Source organism: Nelumbo lutea, chromosome 5 (assembly GCF_056320005.1).
Source record: "Nelumbo lutea isolate HS-2025 chromosome 5, American lotus-T2T, whole genome shotgun sequence".
NCBI classification, from domain to species: Eukaryota; Viridiplantae; Streptophyta; class Magnoliopsida; order Proteales; family Nelumbonaceae; genus Nelumbo; species Nelumbo lutea.
This window is the reverse complement of record NC_142688.1, coordinates 83,955,535-83,975,131: the sequence shown is the minus strand read 5'-3', so window position 1 is coordinate 83,975,131 and position 19,597 is coordinate 83,955,535. Positions and strand designations below refer to the sequence as shown.

General features: G+C 39.7%; 1 protein-coding gene across 2 annotated transcripts in view; it reads left to right on the top strand.

Annotated features, from left to right (window-relative positions):
- Positions 1–4,730: 4,730 nt before the first annotated feature.
- LOC148853183 (uncharacterized) overlaps positions 4,731–19,597 on the top strand; it is a 113,160-nt gene continuing 98,293 nt past the window's right edge. For both annotated transcript variants that reach the window (XM_088944731.1, XM_088944730.1), the window contains exons 1-3: positions 4,731–4,992; positions 8,510–8,608; positions 13,754–13,905. In XM_088944731.1, coding sequence (XP_088800857.1) covers positions 4,867–4,992; positions 8,510–8,608; positions 13,754–13,905 — 377 coding nt within the window. In that variant the 5' untranslated portion in view covers positions 4,731–4,866. The remainder of the gene's footprint in view (positions 4,993–8,509; positions 8,609–13,753; positions 13,906–19,597) is intronic.

Below are 19,597 nucleotides of genomic sequence, written 5' to 3'. Positions count from 1 at the left end.
AACATTCCGGGTAAAATGGGTCAATCTATGATGTCATAACTAAGTAATGAATATTAAATACATACATACATACATACATACATGTATAAACTAAAAAATATATATAAGCTTTGTACAAAGCAGTTTGATACAATTCTATTGTTATATATTCACCATATTAAATAAAAATAAATGTGAAAATTAGAATTACTATTATCACTAATGAAAATGGAATACATGATTTAAAATAAACCGAAAAAGCAAAATGGTTTTTCCATCCAAGTGATGGGTTAATGGTTAAACTATCCATATCAAATGGATGATACTATTAAATTATAAAATACCTAAAATTTTAGAAAATGTAGAAATTTGTCGATAATTTTGGGTACATTCTATAATATTATATATTCATCATATAAAAAAGTGTGATTAATGAGAATTATTTTTCATTAATGAAAGAAATGAGATAAAAATTAAAAACCATTAATGCCAAACACATGACCCGACTAACCATGTCAAATGGTTCAATGATTTAATTAAATAGGTAGTCATAGTCAAGTGGTTTGGTAGGGATAAAAATAGATCAGATCATATTTGAATTAGGGTATATTCAAATATGATATAATCCAAAGATTCGATCAGACCTCATAAATATTGATTCAAATCCGAATCCGATCAAGATGTCAGGTATTCGAATATGATATGATCCGATTTAATTTTTTTAAGTAATAAATTATTAAAAGAAAAATATAACAGTTGAAATAAAAAACAAAAAATATAAGTATTTTTCAACTATTTCTGAGGCGACACGATCCGGGCACTCCTAGCTGGTTGTTGATTGGCTCTTTGCTGGAAACGGATGACACCTGAGAAGATGAAGGTGAAGGATTCCCAGTGGATTTTCCTGGCGGGAATACTCTGAAACTTAAGTTAGAACGCTAGGGAGGAAGAAAAGAGTGTAAAAGGTGAAGAGTGTAGGTTGCGCTAGATCACTGTGTCTCAAGATTAGCTCGTGAGCAAGTAAGATAATTCAAGTTCAGATGAAAATCCGAGAGAGCATACTCTCCCCTTCGATTAAAGGGCTTTTATAGGGGCATTTTTGTCAAGTCGGGCGTAACCGCCACTGGGCTCCTATCGTAGCCATTACCTACCAAGGTTGCGTAGGTGATCGTTACAATGTACTACCCGCTTGGATGAGTGACACGTCCCGAAAGGACAGGCACGCTACAATCTGTCGAGAGACGTGGGTGTAGACTGTCAAATGGGCAGGGACTGCACCATCAGTCGAGAAACGTGGTCCAGTCTGACGGGTACGGTCTTGTTAGATAGAAGCTTCCTAAGAGCATCGCATTGCCTAGTCGCGAGCTACTTTGTAGCGAGCTCCTAGGGATACTTCGAGGTGGCCCTCATCGAGATTGTCTTTGCGGCAGTTCTTCTGCCTAAGTGTTGGAGCGAGCTGGTTACCCCAGCTCGTGAGCTGAAATAGTCTTGGTGTATTGCTTAAGTGTTGGGCCGTGGAGAAGTATTCCGACTCTGTTGCCCTACTAGTTCGAGGAGCCACCTACGTGAAGGATCTAGGGCTCCTCATCCTAGTTCGCGCTTGGCCTAACTAGGAGAGATGCCACACTAGCTGCTACCTCACGATGCTCAGACTCAACTGGCCTGGGAGCTCCAGCCTCACCCAAGCTGGGGGCCTCGTGCTCAACTGGCCTAGGGACTTCGGAGCTGAAAGTGCACTCCACAACGAAATCTGCTAAGACTTGGGCTTTAATAGCAGTTCGTGGTTTATATTGGAGGTCATACTCGTTGAGCTCAACGGCCTACTTCGTCAGTCGACTAGAGACCTCGGGCTTGAGTAAGACTTGCCTCAGAGGTTTGTTGGTGAGGACGACAACAGTATGAGCTTGAAAGTACGTATGGAGCTTTCGGGCTACAATAACCAGTGCATACACCAGTTTTTCTATCTCTAGATATCTCATTTCTGCTCCCTACAACACTTTACTAACATAGTAGATAGGTCGTTGGACCTGATCTACTTCTTTTATTAGTACCAAGCTGACCACTTCGTCACTTGCTGAGAGGTACAACTCTAAAACATCGCCCTCTTCAGGTCGGGTTAAGACCGGCATGCCAACGAGGTACTTTTTGAGCTCGTCAAACGCGAGCTGACAATCTTGGTTCCATTCAAACCCTTTGCTTTTAATTCCTTTAAAGAAAGGTAGGCAGCAATCTATCGACTTGGACGTGATGCAGCTTAGGGCGGCTATTCAGCCTCTGAACCTCTTTCATTTTTCGGGGTGGTCTCACATCTAAGATGGCCTTTATTTTGTCCGAGTTGGCTTCAATGCCACGCCGGTTTATGATGTATCCCAGAAATTTACCCGATGTGACACCAGAGACACACTTATTCGGGTTTAGCTTCATATTGAATCTACGTAGGATTTCAAAAACTAAATTCAAGTCTTGTATTAAATTACATGAGAACTGGGTTTTGACGACCATGTCGCCTACATAACATTCTACTTTTTGCCCAATCAATGGCTCAAACATACTCCGAAGCTTAAGTTAGAACGCGGGGGTAGAAAGCAAAGAGTGTAAAGAGGTTAAGAGTGTAGGTCGCGTTGGTTCACTAAGTTCTCAAGATTAGCTTGAGAGATAGCTTTTCCTTTAACTAGGGAGCTCTTATATAGGCGTTCTTGTCAAATCGGGCATAACCGCCATTGGGCTTCTGTCGCAGCCGTTACCTGCCAGGGCTGCGTAGGTGACCGTTGCTGGGTACTACCCAATGGGATGGGTGACACATCCCAGGAGTACAGGCACGCCACCATCTGTCGAGAGACGTGGGTACAGTCTATCGAATGGGCAGGGACTGTGCCGTTAGTCAGGAGATGTGGCGTATTCTAATGGGTACGGTCTTGTCAAATAGAAGCTTCCTGAAAGCATCGCGTCGCTTAGTCGCGAGCTACCTCATAGCGAGCTCCCATGGGTACTTCGAGGTGACCCTTTCTAGGTTGTCTTTGGGGCAGTTTTTCTGCCTAAGTGTTGGAGCGAGCTGGTTATCCTAGCTCGCGAGCTGGGATAGACTTTCTTGGAGTATTCCCTTTCAGTAGCTCAGGGGAACCTCAAGCTCGCGTTGTAGTGAGCTCCCCCTATAGCGAGGTATGACGTAGCGAGCTATCCTGTAGGCTCGTTACTTAGTTGTAGTCAGGCTGTGGGGCTGAGCTGTCGCTCGTGCTAAGTCAGGTCCATGTGTCATTGTCTCAAGGGGTCGGGTCAAGTCATCCTCCATCTCCCTCCAATGTCTACAGTTCCATCATAGTCTTGTTTTAGTGCAGGTATTAAGGTGTTGGATGACAAGAATAGTTATATGAATGATAAAAGTCTAGAGATGTGCATCTTTTTTAAATATTGGCTAGATGTTGAAAATAGATTACAAGACAAAGGAGGGCATAAACACAACACTTGATTCCATGGTTTTTAAAAATGAATCGGTGACCGAATTGGTCAGGGGTCTAGTTACCGGTTCGAGCGGTCTGACCATTTGACCCGAACGACTGGCTCGTTCTGACAAAAAAAAAGAAGGAAAATGGTCAAAACCGTTCGAACAGTTAACTGGACGATTCAATGGTTTTCGGTGAAAAAGTGGTTTTGGAGGAAAATAGAGACTGATTCCTGATTTTTTCGGGCCGACTGTCCCGTCCGGTCCAGTTTTGAAAACAGTGTCTGATGCTTCACCTAAAGCAAATGATTAAAGTCAAGAGCAATATGTGAAAATGTTGAAGTCAATATTTTTTTGTATACTCAATAGTTGTATAACATTTTATTTTTCAAATTATCATAAAATTTGTTTTAATTTTATTTAATTTATTTGATATTTTAATAACATAATTTTTTATTTTCAATTTGTAACTATATTGTTTTTATATTTTATTAATTTATTTCATTTTCCAATTTTCATGTTTCATTCATCCAACCATTGTATGCTTTGTATCATTCAAATTTAATTGAAATATAATTCCTATTTTTCTTCCAATTTGATATTCATTTGGAGTCTATCTCTTTGACTTCTTATTTGGTTAAATAATTTTTTTTTTCATTTTTTATTAGATTTCTTATTTTTTCAAATAGTTCTCAAAGGAAAGTAAAATATTTTAGTTTTACTTGGCAAATAAATAAAAAAAAGAAAAAAAAATTAAAAAGTAGTCTAGCCCACTTCAGCCCACACCCAAGGCCCAACCCAGGCCATGGCACGACATGGGCCTACAGAGGCTTGGGCTGTGGACTATGCCAGGTCGACCCCCCAAATTATCAATAGGGAGGGCAGCATGGCCCAAGACAATCCAACATGACCCATTTTACACCTCTAGATCTGATTCGATCTTATTCGGTCGAATTCACCCATGGTGGATCATATTGGATTCAGATCACCCCTCTCCGATCCAATGTGTTTTATATATATATACATTATTTATATTGTATTTTTGTAAATTTGATATATTATTTTTTTTATAAAAAGTATGTATATATATGATTAAAATAATTAAAAAATACTTGTATTTTTGTTTTTTATTTAAAATGGTATATTTTATTTTTCTTTTAATAATTTATTATTAAAAAAAACAAGTTGGATCAAATAAGATCCGATAGGATTCGAATAACCTCGAGAGATTCGAATCCGGTCCGATTGATCCGTTTGCATCCCTAATCCTCGAGAGTCACTTTAATCGTTTACCTCGCAAAATACCCAAATTGAGCCCAATCATTTATTTTTCTCCCCATATTGGCCCTGCCTTCCAGGCTTGCACCACTCGGTAACAGATCGAACGAGCATCTCTCTCTCCCCCTCCCTCCCTCTCTCTCTGAGAGATCGTCTGCTTGTTCGTGAAAATGTTCAAATTCTTGAAGGGCGTGGTTGCTGGATCTGGGGCGGGGATAAAGGATCTACCGTACAACATCGGAGAGCCATATTCTTCTGCTTGGGGTTCATGGACTCACTATCGTGGTACTTCTAAGGTAAGCTGCGGACCTTCTCGAATCGTTTTTCATCTCTTGATTAAAGAGTTGAACTGGATCTTCGATCTCAATGTCTATCTCTTCAATCTTCTTCCTTTGCCTGATAAGTTAATTAATGGTAGGAACACTCACCTGAGATCACTTTATGACTAACATGTTTAACTTGATTCGATGTCGTCGAGTTTCTGGGGTTTAAGGGAGCAGGGAGAAAATTCTTGGGCAAGAAATTTGCGCAGACAAAGAGATCACAAAACATATGAGTTACTGCGCCCCCCTCCCCCCAAATAAATAAATAAAATAAAACAAAAGAACTTTAGCATGTGAGAGGTGGTCAGATGTGAAGCTATTGATATTCAGAGTTTAAATAATTATGATTCATTAGCCATGGCTTGGAGTTCTAGTTTAAAATCTAGAGTTTTCCAAGGTGTCTGGATTTGTATGTTTGGATCGTATTTACTATTCAATTACGCTTGAGATGAACTGAGGTGAGCATAGGAGGATTTTAAGCAGCTAACTAAATAAAGGTAAGATCAATTTCCTAGATGGCTGCTTGCCTTGACAACTTTTATCCTCTCTACGGTATCTGATATACCCAATGCGTCCTGAGCTCATTTCATTTATCTTCTGGCATTATATGTCTGTGGTGAAAGTTTTAAATCTTTTGATTAGATAAAGGGATTATTTAGAACTTACAATGCCAAATCGATCGATGTTCCATTGAAAACCCTGGCCCTTGGAAATATTGTCTTCAGTTTCTCTAGGAAACAAGACCAGATATGGAAGGAGTCTTGGGTGGGTAATGAACCCCTTATCCACTCATTTCCCTAGACTTATACTCCACAGTCCATAACCGTGTGTTAAAATATACTTGCGTCCTTATTAACATTCCTTTATGATTTAGGCATCTCATGGGATATGGGCTTTAGGAGAGGACCCAGAGATCGTGAAGGTATGGTGGTCCTTACTCTTTTAAATGTACTTAGCCCTATTTTTCTTAATCCCCAAGGTGATGACTGAAGAGTTTGGATCCCCATTGTTCTGGGTTAATTCTTGTTTTTCTTTCTTCATGTCCCTAATGATCCCCCTATCTATACCCCCTTTCCCAGCTATTATAGCTACCTTTGAAAATTGTCAACATGGGAAATATGCATCAAAGAAAAAGGATAAATTGGTGCATATCACCTCATGTGTGCCTCCTTTCTCTAAGGATTGGAGAGAGTGCAAACCACTTCTTTCTCTAGTGTCCTTTTACCATCAAGGCAGAGCTACTTTGCAATCTGTTGGGTGTTGCATGGGCAACCCTTTTGGAGAAGCTAGAGTTGTCTACAAGTCACTATAATCTCACGCACACAAAAAGGGGGAAAGCTTTCTGACATTATATAAGAGCGGTGATGCTATGGAGTGTTTAGGGTGGAAGACATTCAAGAATTCTTGAAAACAGAAGACAAAGTGCAGAAAATATAATAGACCTTTGTCTAACAAGGGTGGCACATATCATTAATTGGGGGATGGTAAATGCAGAACAAAATCGTTACCCTTTTTTTTTTTTTTTTAAATTGGGTTGTAGGGGGGCATGGGTCATTTCAGTAATTGGGGTGCAAGGTACTTCCTTAACACCTTATCTTTTATTCACTTTCAATAAACTTTCAAGTTATCCATAACAAAAGGGTGGCTCATTTGATAAAGACAAAAAAAAAAAGAGTTTAAAGGAACCACGTCATGGATAACACCTGACCAAGGGCAGATTTAATTAAATTTTGATGGAAATTCTCTAGGGAATCCAGGCCAATCTGGGTTGGGGCCCTTGGGGAGAGCTTTTAGAGAGCACTGCAGTGGTATATCGTTTAACCATTCAAGTCTGCAAGGGGTTGGGAATTATTTAAGTGCTGAACTCTAAGCTGTTCTTTATGGACTTAGATTTGCAAAGGAAAAGGAGTGAAGTGGCTTGGTTGTTGAAGGAGATTGTCAAGTGGTAATTAGTTGGATGCTATCAAAAAGGTGGAATGACCTTTGTGATCAAATTTGAGAAGTTTTGGCATTATCTACCAACCCGAACTGCTTGTTCAGCTGGGATACCTAGGTGTGCAAACAGCTTGGGAAGATTGGCGGTTGATAAGAATGGGCTGGAGATGGGAATGGTAGGGCTATTAATGGGTTGGGTGGAGGCAGAACTGACCAAACTGACCCTATTAATTAGGGTCTGGTTCTGCATTACAGGTCCTGAATCCTAATGTTAATTGGGCTGGTTCTGGGTATAGAACTAATTGACTTAATACTGAGAAATGGAAGGGCTGGTTTACCATGTAAAGTGGATTTGGAAAAGGTGTATGATCACATGAACTGGAGCTTCTTGGGCTATGTGCTTTAGAAAGATGATCTTTGGCTCTAGATGGAGGAATTAGATGAAGGTGTGTGTTACTACCCCCTCTTTCTCAATACTGGTGAATGGAACAGCCTGTGGGAGCTTCAAGATTTTGAGACGAATAAGACAAGGGGATCTACTATTCCCTTTCATATTCATATGTGTAATGGAAGCTTCAAGCAGAATGGTGAAAATGGCTAATACAGAAGATTTCATAGAAGTATTTGCAGTGGGAAATGGGAGGATGGATGTAGCTTTATTGCAATGTGCTGATGATATATCTTATTCCATGATGCGTCTCAGGAGCAACTGTAATATCTAGTGGCTGTGCTTAGATGGTTTGAAGTTGTATCATGGTTGCAAGTGAATATGCATAAAAATGAGCTGGTGGCTGTGGGGAAGGTGCAGGAGCTTGTCCAATGGACAGAAGTGTGGAGGTGTAGAGTGGGAATGCTACCCTTGAAATACCTGGGAATGCCTTTGGGTGCAAAGGTGTAATTCCAAAACAAATTGGGAGCCAATTGTAGAAGGAATTGATAAAAGGCTGGCTTCTTAGAAAGCCAAGTATCTCTCCTATGGAGGCAAGAATACTTTGGTGAAAAGTGTGTTGTCTTCCCTTCCCATGCATCTTCTCTCAATGTACCTAATACTTACGGGAATGACAGTTCTCATTGAAAAGAAAATGAGGGATTTTATATGGAGAGGTTGGAAAGAGGAGAAGAAATACTGTTTAGTAGGCTGGTTCAAAATGAGGGATTTTAACACTAATTGTACTGTATTTTCTTGGTTGATATTGAAAGCAAAATTAAGTACCGTTACATGTACCTTTTGGGGCCCAGGTGTTATAGAGTGATTCCTTGGTTCCATACGGTGATATATAGTTGTCAAGTTGCTAGGTTTGCCTCGCCACCCTAACTACTTTATTTCACATTTTAGATATATATATATTTTTTAATCTAACTCTGTTCTTTGTTGCTTTTAGAATTATTGTATCTATATGCTGAAGTAGCTAGGAATATGGGTTCCATAGTATATGTGGTATGCTAGGGCGCAGTTAATAAAAAGCCTGAGCTGGACAACCTATGTTAATTTTCTTTTTTTTTTTTTTTTAATTTACCAGTTGTTTATTTTCTGCTTATTGCTATGTTTTTTCAGGATGATGGGTCTTTGGTTTCTATATTCTCTCTCTCAGGAAGTAATGCCCAAGATGGGCACTTAGCTGCTGGTCGCAATGGTGTCAAGCGCCTCCGCACGGTATAATATTTGAAGTCAACATATAGTTGATACTGACTTTTTTGCTAAATAATAGATACTGAAAATTTGACCTATAAATAGAATATCAGTTACCTTGATTTGATGTTATTACGCTGTTCTTGTTTACTGAGTAATAGATATTTTATGCAGTATTTGAATTGTTGTAAGGGTTAATTTTCATTGCATCTTCTGTAGTCATTCTTGCCATTTTCCAGATATCACATGCATTAATTCTCTGTATGTTTGATTAACTTTTGGAGGTTGCTGTGCATACTAATTTTTACCACATTCTGATACTATTTTTTTTTTATGAATAAAGAAAATTTTATTACTTCAATAGATAATAGAGAACTTTGAACTTGTAGTATTTAGCTAAGGACAAACCTGTAGTAGGCTGGAAACCCCCAGAAGAAAGCTTCATAAAGCTCAACTTTAACGGCAGCAGCCTTGGCAATCCTGGACCTTCTGGTATTGGGGGTGTGTTTAGGAATGAAGAGGGACAGATTGTTGCCTTATACTCCGGCCCAAATGGGGTTGGGGGATGCTGTTAGTGCAGAGATGCAAGCTGCTATACAGGGTGCCCAAATTGCTAAAGAGTTAACTTTGGGAGATTGATCATTGAAGGTGACTCTAATGTGGTAACTAGGTGGCTAAAATAACCAGAGACAGTAGCTTGGTCTTTGAGGGGAGAGATAAGGAGATTTAAGTGGCTTACTTCTAATCTCACAGTGAGAGTTCAGTGGGAGAGGAGGTCAGCAAATGGACTGGCAGACATACTAGCTAAGCAAGGGGTGAACAGGGATCACTTGTTCTGGGCTCAATTGTAATTTTATTTTGATTTTCTTTGTTTTGGAAGGCAGCAACTCACGCTTTCTTGGAGAACTCTGGATTGTATCAACTTGTCAGTTTACTTTATTTTCGTCCTAATAAAGTTCTTCATGATTCATCAAAAAAAAAAAAAAAAAGAGAGAGAACTTTGAACTCATATAACAGCCCTTGAAGAGGTGCAAGTTGCAGCCTCTCTCAGCTGATTACAAGGGAACTAGAGAGAAAGAACAAGCATTACAGCTGAGCCCAAAACAAGACTCCCTATTTGCCTCTAATCAACTCTTTTGAATTTGCTACCTTCTCACTAGCCTCCCCCCCATCACAGAAGATCATCAAGTCATTTGCAAACTGAAGAAGGGTGACTAGGATCCGACTTCTACCTATCCTCCAACCCCTTATAAAATCTTCCCTATCAGCCTTACTGATGTTTCTACTAAAAACGTCAGATAATAAGGTAGAAAGGAAAGGTGAAAGTGGGTCCCCTTACCTAACACCCTAGCCTACCACATTCTGATACTATTTCAGAATTGTTTCCAACTTGTCAATATATAATACAATCGTGGAGTCTATACCATAAGGACATACTACCTGTAGCATTTTTACATCATAGAAGTTGATTCTATCCCTTTCTCATTTCTTATTTACTTCTTACTTCTGGAGCTTAGGGACTTGTTTTACTTCAACCGGGGGTACAAGTTGGGCTGGGTTAGGTTGCGTTGAGGTCAACCCTAACCCAACCCGAGCTGTGGAACCCTTAACCCTAACCCTAAGTCCCTAACCCAACCTGAAGATTTCAGTTTGGCCCAAGTTCTCTACTTCCTTTTGCCAAATGTTCTTATCTTATGGACTCAAGGATTAAGGTACATTCAGTTTTATCCAGTGTTTAGAAAACCGGACAGGCCGGTCAGACTGGTTGAATCGTGATTGGTACTTTGACTGGTTTGGTCACACTGCGATAACCGTATTTACTAAAAATCTGGTGAAAACCGTTGACCGATCGGTTTGACCAGAAAACTGATGAACTAGTGCCAACTTCATGAAACTGCCTGGGCCATTAAATACTTGAAATGTTAAAATGAGTTTGAGAAGACTTGAACCCGTAACCTATTATTTTCATATGTTACTTAATTAGCACTAGTCCAGATCTTTACTTGTGCTATTTAATGGCTCTTTATTGTATGCATTACTTTATTACACATATTTTAAGGAAAATGTAAATTATGAGACTTGAACAATGGTCATTTGCTTTGAAAATTAAGAAATTTGCCATCCATCCACCATATTTAAATATATTAAAACTTGTAAAATATATTATATATAGCATTTGTATAACCCATAATATATATATATATATATATATATATATATATATATATATATATACATATATTCCATGTCATCATGGTTCGACCCCGATTGAACCTCTGACCCGTGAACCTCTTCCTTCTCCGTTTTATGCCCGGTCCGGTTCTATGAACATTGGTTTTTGCATTATCATATGTAAGGGACATAGTTATCATGCTTGTGAGAAAATTTTCCTTTATACTTAAAATTATTGATGATGCGTAGTTTCACATATACATATATGCCACATGCATACATGTGTATATACATAAATAAATGTTAATATAATATTTATACATACAAATATGAAGTTAAGGTGGGTTTGGGTTGGCGAAGGCCTGAACTCTAACCCAAGTTGAAGTTAAGTCGGGTTCATACATTTCAACCCTAGCCTGAACATCAACCAGAACTTTTTGGGTTGTGTTCAATCTAACCTGGCCCATGTTGCAACCCTGGCTTCAACCTTGATTGGTTGGTTTCATGATGAACTAATGGCCTACTCTCACACATTCTAGGAGCTGTTAGAAACTGCATCATGGTATTTTTTGTTTGGGATTGTTTGGAAGCCATCAAAGGCATTAGAAAAAAGGTGTTTGAAGACAATAAGGGCTCTTGGAATTCTTGGAAGGGCATCTTGAAGGTGGATGTGCTGAGATTCTATAAGTGGAGAGGTAAGTTGATGAGGGTAAATTTTTGCACTGCTGCATCAGCTAGATACTGTTGTTGACTGCTCATAGCGTCAGCATCTTTTCTGGGTTTTTTTTTGTCCTCTTTGGTTTTATGGGTAGAGATGGTCACTACTGGTATTATGGTCACTACTGGTCACTACTGGTATTATGGTTGATCAAAAAATGGTCACTACTGGTATTATTGTTGTGGAGTAGGGAGGTGCAGTTACCATGTTGGTTGAGGCTAACACAACATTAGAAGACCAGCTACTTCCATTGATTGTTGTTGAGAACGCACTTATAGCCAGACTGGAGGTGGGGATTAGAGATGATGCTTTGGGTGCATTGAGTGGTAAGTACTGGACTTTTCCTAGTTTGGCGAAGAAGATAGCTAGAGGTGGAAGATGTGGTAGGAGGTAAAAGGCTGGAAGAGCTCAGGGAATAGGGAAGGAGGGAGGCAGGAGTTTTGATGGATGATGTTCATTGAGTGAACTGTTCTGTGACTTCTGTCCAGTGTTGTAAGGCTTGGACCAATAGATGGTTGAACAGCTGGCCTGGTGACCTGGTGATCTTTCTGGGTCCTGGTTAAATGATGGTTTTCATGGGTTGAATGCCGTGACCAGTGAGCATTCTAGTTTTTAGTCCAATCCTAGTCTTACAACATTGGTTCTGTCCCTATTGTTGTGATTGCTCACCATGAATTCCAAGTTGGAAAAATTGGGCATCTGGGAGGAGACTAATTTTTGAGGCTAGTTTTATACTATTGGAAGAAAGAGGGAGAGAGGCCCATTGCTTGGCCTTATCCTAGAACATTCTGACTGATGAGTGATGACAGCTTGTTAGAGTAGTAGTGGTGGATGAGATTAATGAGGATATGTATGATACTCATAGTTGTGAGTTATGACTTGGCACAACCCAGGGATATAATGGGTATGCGGTGTAAAAAGAGTGAGAAGGAAACTTGAAGTCTAATTCTAAGGTTGGTAGAGGTGTAAAGGGATCTTTGAGTAGTAGGGATAGGGGCATAAGTGGTAGGGGAGGGAAGGTGGTTTGAGTTCGAACGATGAACTTTGCATGTTAGTTTGAGGAGTATATTATCCCAATTGTTATTTTGGAGCTTAGATGGTTTTCTTAGGGGGATTCTTAGCTGCTTGGGGGTTTAGATATGCTTACTGTATGTCAAAAGCAGGTGGACTGATATTGAATTGCTTATTTTTTGTTGTCTCCCTGCTGGGTTCTTTTGTGCTTGTGTTGCCACAGGGGTGATCATGGGCCAGGCCGGGCTTTGCACTTATGATAAGGGCTAAAGCTTAGGCCCGGGCTCGGCCTGGCCCGGGGTTCCGGGCCTGATTCCAGGCCAATGTCTTTCATATATAAAACATTATATATCTATAATATTTTATATTAAATGACATAACATGCATATAAAATTTTATTTTATATGCTATATAATATAAAATATTACATATAATATAAATTATACATGTCATGTTATAATATTTATATATAAAATATATAATATAATGTAAAATAACATGTATACATGTGTATACATTATATACAAAATGTGTAAGCTTAAATACATGCGGGCTGGGCCGGGCTTGAAGTATTAAGCCCAAGCCCGGCCCTAAAATTTGCAGGCCTGAACACAAAACCCAGGCCTAAGCCCGGAATTTCCGGGCCGGGCTTGTGCGGGCTGGGCCAGGCCGGGACAGGCTGAAATGATCACCCCAATGTGTCCTATACTGATTTTTTTTTGCATATTTTTGAAAATTGTAAGGCAAAGTAATTCATTAAAAACAAAAGGGCAGCATTTTTTTTTTTGCATTTTTAATACAAATTTTATTTAGTATACAAAGGAATCATGATATTCATGAGTGAATGGCCTGTCCACTGTTGAATAAACATTGCCTTGTAATCACTCTCTTATTTCAATAGCAGATGTTTTAAGCTCTGTAGCATGCATGATACATTTGAACCCTCCCAATAAGAAAAGAAAAAAAAATGGAAAGAAAAATTTCCTTATGTTCTTTGCAAGATGATCAATATGAGCCTATGCACCTTCTACAGAATTGTTGCATCTACAAAAATCAGCTCCATGTGAATGCTAAACCAGCATGCTGGTTCCTAGTTTGGTTACCTAGGCGATGGTACTTCCTAGACTTTACATCGTCTTTAGTAGTAGAAATTTTTAGCAGATTCTCTCAATGTATGCTTTACAATAACCTCTACATGTTTATTGTTTTCTTAAATTGGTCTTCTTCTGTCTTATTCTACTTAAGAAGCTCTTTGTGATATGTCACAGGTTAGGCATCCAAACATCTTATCATTTCTTCATAGCACTGAGACCGAGACTTTTGATGGTTCTATTACAAAGGTTACTATCTACATTGTAACTGAGCCTGTCATGCCACTTGCTGAGAAGATAAAAGAATTGGGTTTAGAAGGTACACAAAGGTACATCTTCTTTGCTGGATTGATCTTTTTTGTTGTATTGTTATAATTTAAGAAGCTTGATAGCATTTTTCTCAAGTAAACTGTTGAATTCATTCTTGATACGTTGTTGACCTTAGTTTTTGAAATTGAACCTAACTGGCCAACTCAATAGAAACTAGAGATGGGTCTTGGCCTAAATTTGGCACCAAAGTTGAGTTTAGGTTGAATCTAGCTGACTTTTGCCCAGCCTGATGGCCCAGTTCTGCCTATATACAGCCTTCTTTTATAGTAAATAAAACCTTCAGAAAAGAAAAAAAATAGACGCAAGATAAAACCTCAGGTGATAAGGCATCACCAAGACAAAAGCAATTTAACAGCACTCCACCTCACAAACCTATCAATACACCTCCACTCAACAAGATCCGAAAAAACTATACAAAGTACTAGGCAGAACTCCTATCTCCTCTTCCCCTACCTCCACTGAAATTTTACCAAAATAAAATATTGGTTCTCAGACATGAAGCACAAATTACCCTTTAAAGACCTATAACACCCTAAATGTTCCTCCAATCCAAAACTAAAACCCACCCTTCACCTACACTTCTAACAACACATACCACTATTATATATTTGAGACAATCATTGTAGACATCAATTGGCTCCTCTCTTATGTTATATGCATAAATATACTTATACATAGGATTTAAATATCATTACCTATATATATTATGCCTATATTATATGTTAATCATGCATGTAATATTCATAATATATGTAAACAGGATTCATGTTGCCGACTCCATATAGTTGGAATTAGGCTTAGATAATGATGATGATGACAATTCATACATCATAATCTATGTACATATGTATATATGCATAATTTTTTGATGTTTGGGTAGGCCTCAGCTTGAGTCCAGCCTGAGGCTCATTGTACTTTGTTGACCTCGGTTTGGGCTTGTCACCCTTTGGCTGAACTTGGGTTTTACTTAAGCATATGCTAAGCAGAGTACCCAGCCTGGTTCAGTGATTAGCCATATCTAGGAACAAAATGGACCAAGGGACTCACTAAGAACAACATGTTTTTACCTTCTCTAATATTGTAATGTAGTTTCCATTATCCAAGAAACCCTTGTTCTATCCACCATCCATCATATCATCCTTGATATGTATCCTTTGGTAGTTCATAGAAACTAATAGTCTAATAATTAGAGAACATATGTGCCAATTGAACTTGACCATGCTGGAATTGCTTCCTTGTTTCTATCCCTCAATAACCAATGCTCCAATACGAGGCCCATGCCAATGCGGATGACATCATCATTTTCAATGAAGGGGATGACCTACGGAGAGTGAGGAATCTAAAGAGCTTGATAAGTTACTTCGAAAGTGTCTCTAACCTAAAAATAGACCTGGATAAGAGCTGTGTAGTGGGAATAAATTTGGATGAGGGGGTCATTGAGTCCGTTGCTGAGTGCTTAAATTGTCAAGTGGCTTCTTGGCCTTTGTCTTATCTTGGGCTCCCTTTAGGTGCTAACCTGAAGGAAAGCAGTTTTTGGACTCCAATCCTAGAGAGGTTTGAAAAAAGATTAGCTACTTGGAAAAAGAACTATATCTCTCTAGGAGGTAGAATAACGTTCTTAAGAGCCACTCTAGGTAACTTGTTGGTTTATTATCTCTCTATGTTTAGAATCCCCTTTAGGGAGGCAAAGAAATTGGAGAAGCTAATGAGGAAGAAGGTGGATTGGGGATAGGAAATTTGGTCATGAAGAATACAACTTTGTTAGGTAAGTGTTTCAAGGTTCCTCAAATAATAGCTGGGATGCTAGTGTTTCTCGACAGACTACTTTGACAACTCCTTGAAAAGTGATTCATAGCATCCTTCCCCAATTTCATAATTTTGTCAGGGGTGGTGTTTGTTTAGGGATTTTTGTTCTCTTTTGGGAAGTGATAAAACTTAGATTATATGTTCGTATATGTTCAGATTAGAAGAAAGAGAAGGAATAGAGAGAGAGAAGGAGAAGGAGAAAGAGAAGAAAAAGAAGGAGAAAAGTCATAGCCGAGCTAGAGAGAAAATCTGAAAACCTCTAGTTGGCCCTTCTTTTTTTTATACTCTTCTAAGATATACAAGGATTACCATTGTGCCCTCACTTAAGTGAGAGCCACATCAGTTGAGCAGTACGTATATAACCAAACATAAAAGGGCTGTACTACCCTTGTACAACTGACTCTAACACTCCCCCTCAAGCTGGTAGTATATGTCATATAGTCCCAGCTTGTTACATATGTAGTCCACTCTTCCCCGATTCAACCCTTTGGTAAACAGATCTGCCCATTGATTTCCTGTATTCACATATGCTGTACTTATCACTCCATTAAGCACCTTCTCACGTACAAAGTGGCAATCCACTTCTATGTGTTTCGTCCTTTCGTGAAACACTGGATTAGAGGAGATATGAACTGCAACTTGGTTATCACATTATAGCTTCATAGGAGTGTCAATCGAGTATCCCATCTCCTCTAGTAGATGCTTCAACCACACTAGTTTGCATGTTGTGTGAGCCATAGCCCTATATTCAGCCTCTGCACTGCTTCTTGCACTCTTAAGACTTCCTCCACTCTTATACAACAAACCACGACCTGGAGCACCCTTCAAATACCTCACAATCCTTAGTACTGCCTCCCAGTGTGGGATTCTCGGATTCTGCATAAATTGACTCACTACACCGACTGCAAATGAGATATCGGGTCGAGTGATGGTTAGGTAATTAAGCTTACCCACCAGCCTTCTGTACCTTCTCGGATCCTCAAACTCCTCACCTGTATCACTACCCAATCTAGCATTCAGTTCCATAGGTGTTTCAGCTGGTCTGGCACCCAACAACCCTGTTTCCTCTAGCAAATCAGGAACATATTTCCTCTGGCACAGATTAATACCATTCTTGGACTTGCAACCTCTATCCCTAGGAAGTATCTTAATTTGCCAAGATCCTTTGTTTGGAAGTGATCATGCAAGTAAGTCTTCAACATGTCAATTCTTGGTCTGTCACAGCTTGTGATAACAATGTCATCTACATATACCACCAAGAGAATCTTCCCAACATTTGATTCGTAGCTGAATACGGAATGGTCAACCTAACACTGTTTCATTCCAAACTTCTTCACCACTTCACTAAATCTTCCAACCATGTACGGGGAGATTGTTTAAGTCCATAAATAGCCTTCTTAAGTCTATAGACCTTCTCACCCTCCCCCTAAGCAATAAACCCTGGTGGTTGCTCCATGTACACCTCTTCAAGAAGAACACCATGTAAAAAGGCATTTTTGATGTCAAGCTGAAACAAGGGCCAATCAAACATAGCAGCAAGAGAAATCAGAACACGAAATGACCCAATTTTGGCAACCGGAGAGGTGTCTGTGTAATCAATACCATACTACTGTGAATAACCTTTGGCAATTAGCCGAGTTTCAACCGTTCAACACATCCATCAGGTAAGTATTTAACCGTGTACACCCACTTACAACCGACCACATGCTTACCGGGAGGAAGAGTAGTGAGGTCCCACGTATGAGTACGAGTTAGGGCTGAGAGTTCTTCTTCCATTGCTTGGCGCCACCCTGGAGAATTGAGGGCTTCTTGGACATCATTGGGAATAGAGATAGAGGATAACATAGAAACAAATTGTAGACGGGAAGCCGAAAGGTGAGATATAGAAACATAATTGGAAATGAGATGGAGAGTGCAATTGCGTTTACCTTTCCGCAAAGCAATAGGAAGATCAAGGTCAGAACTTTGAGTTGGGGCTGGGGTGGGATCAACTGCCGGATTTGTCGACGATGACGAAGCTAGGGGAGGAGCCGATGCCTGACGATGTGTATACACTTGCCGGATAGGTGGTCCTCTCTCAGGTAGCTGCACCGGAGGCGAAGACTGGGTCACGACCGGAACAAGAGGAACGGGATCCTCAATAGGAACTGGAAGAGGGGGTGATGGCAACAGAGGAGAAGAAGTATCCGACCTTGAGAAGAAAGGAACAAACTCAAAAAATGTAACATCAGAACACGCAAAAGAACACTGAGAATGAGGGTTATAACACTTATACCCTTTTTGATTCTTGGAATAGCCAAGAAAGACACACTTAGTGGATTTAGCGACTAACTTGTCCATTCCAGGCCCAAGATTATGAACGAAACACACACATCCAAAAACTCTTGGAGTAAGGGGAAAAGGAGACAACGTGGGAAACAGAACAGAGAAAGGGGATTGAACTTCAAGGATAGACATAGGCATGCGGTTAATAAGAAGGCAAGATGCGAGTACAACATCACTCCAAAAGGGTTTGGGGACATTCATCTGATGTAAGAGGGACTGAGTAGTTTCCAAAAGGTGACGGTTTTTTCTTTTAGCCACCCCATTTTGTTAAGGGGTGTAGGTATATGAGGTTTGATGGATAATGCCATGTTGTTCCAAATATTCTTGAAAGTGTGTGGAAAAATACTCGCGGCCATTATCAAAACGAAGAATTTTAATATGTACACCAAATTGATTGCGGATTTCAGCATAAAATTTCTGGAAGATAGAAAACAATTCACTCTTTTCTTTCATAAGGTAAAGCCATGTCATCCTTGAATAATCATCAACAAAAATTACAAAGTACTTGTAACCATTATAAGACACTACTCTGTTTGGACCCCAAATGTCCGAATGGACTAAAGAAAAAGGACTCGATGTACGACTATCAACTCTAGGACTAAAGGAGATACGATGATGTTTCCCAAACTGATACGACTCACTGTTTAAATTAGAAAGACGACACAATGACAGAACAAGTAACTGAAGAGCTCTAAGAGACGGATGACCAAGTCTGCAGTGCCATTGATGAGGGGAGAGAGATGACTGAAGAGCTGTTGCCGAACCACCTCCATCAAGATAATACAGTCCTCCAGTTTCATGCCCTCCACCAACAGACATCAGGTTAAAGGGAAACTTGGGAACATATAAAACTAAGGAGAGGGATAATGAGTCAGTGTCAATATTACCAACACCACATATGGCTGATGTAGAGCCATTGGCAAGAGTAACAGATTGGGAAGTGGAGGACGGAGAAATGGATGAAAATACACATGGAGTTCCAGTCATATGATCGGAAGCTCCATAATCTATAATCCAATGGGAAGATGTGGATGCCAAACAAGCCGTACCTGTGTGTGCAAGGGTAGCTGTGTTCTGTTGAGATGTACCTTGAATGAACCGCTCATACTCATCCCGTGAAACACTCATCATCTCCTTTCTGGAAGTATCTGTAGATGTAGTGGGGATCTGATTAGTGACTTGAGATTCTTGTTTTGAGCTACCACCATTTACAGCTGCATGATTCGCCCAGGTTGAAGGTGGGCCATGGAGATCGTAGCAAAAGTGAAAGAATGGTAGGATCCATCTAATGGACGCCATAAAGGTTGCGGAATGGGTGGGCGAATTTCAAAAATTTCCTACATTCTCTCAACTGGGAATCATATTCCCTAAATTTAGAATACAATATTCGAGGATCCTACTTGAACCATAATCAAACCAGATCTGTACCAAAAGATAAATGGGAGGAATATACCTGATCCTGAGAAGCAGTATCTCCCAAAGTTGGTGTTCACGCCCAAAGAATGCTCCAAGATCCGTTCCTGCTGAAGATGACACAGCTGTGAATGGAACAGAACCAGC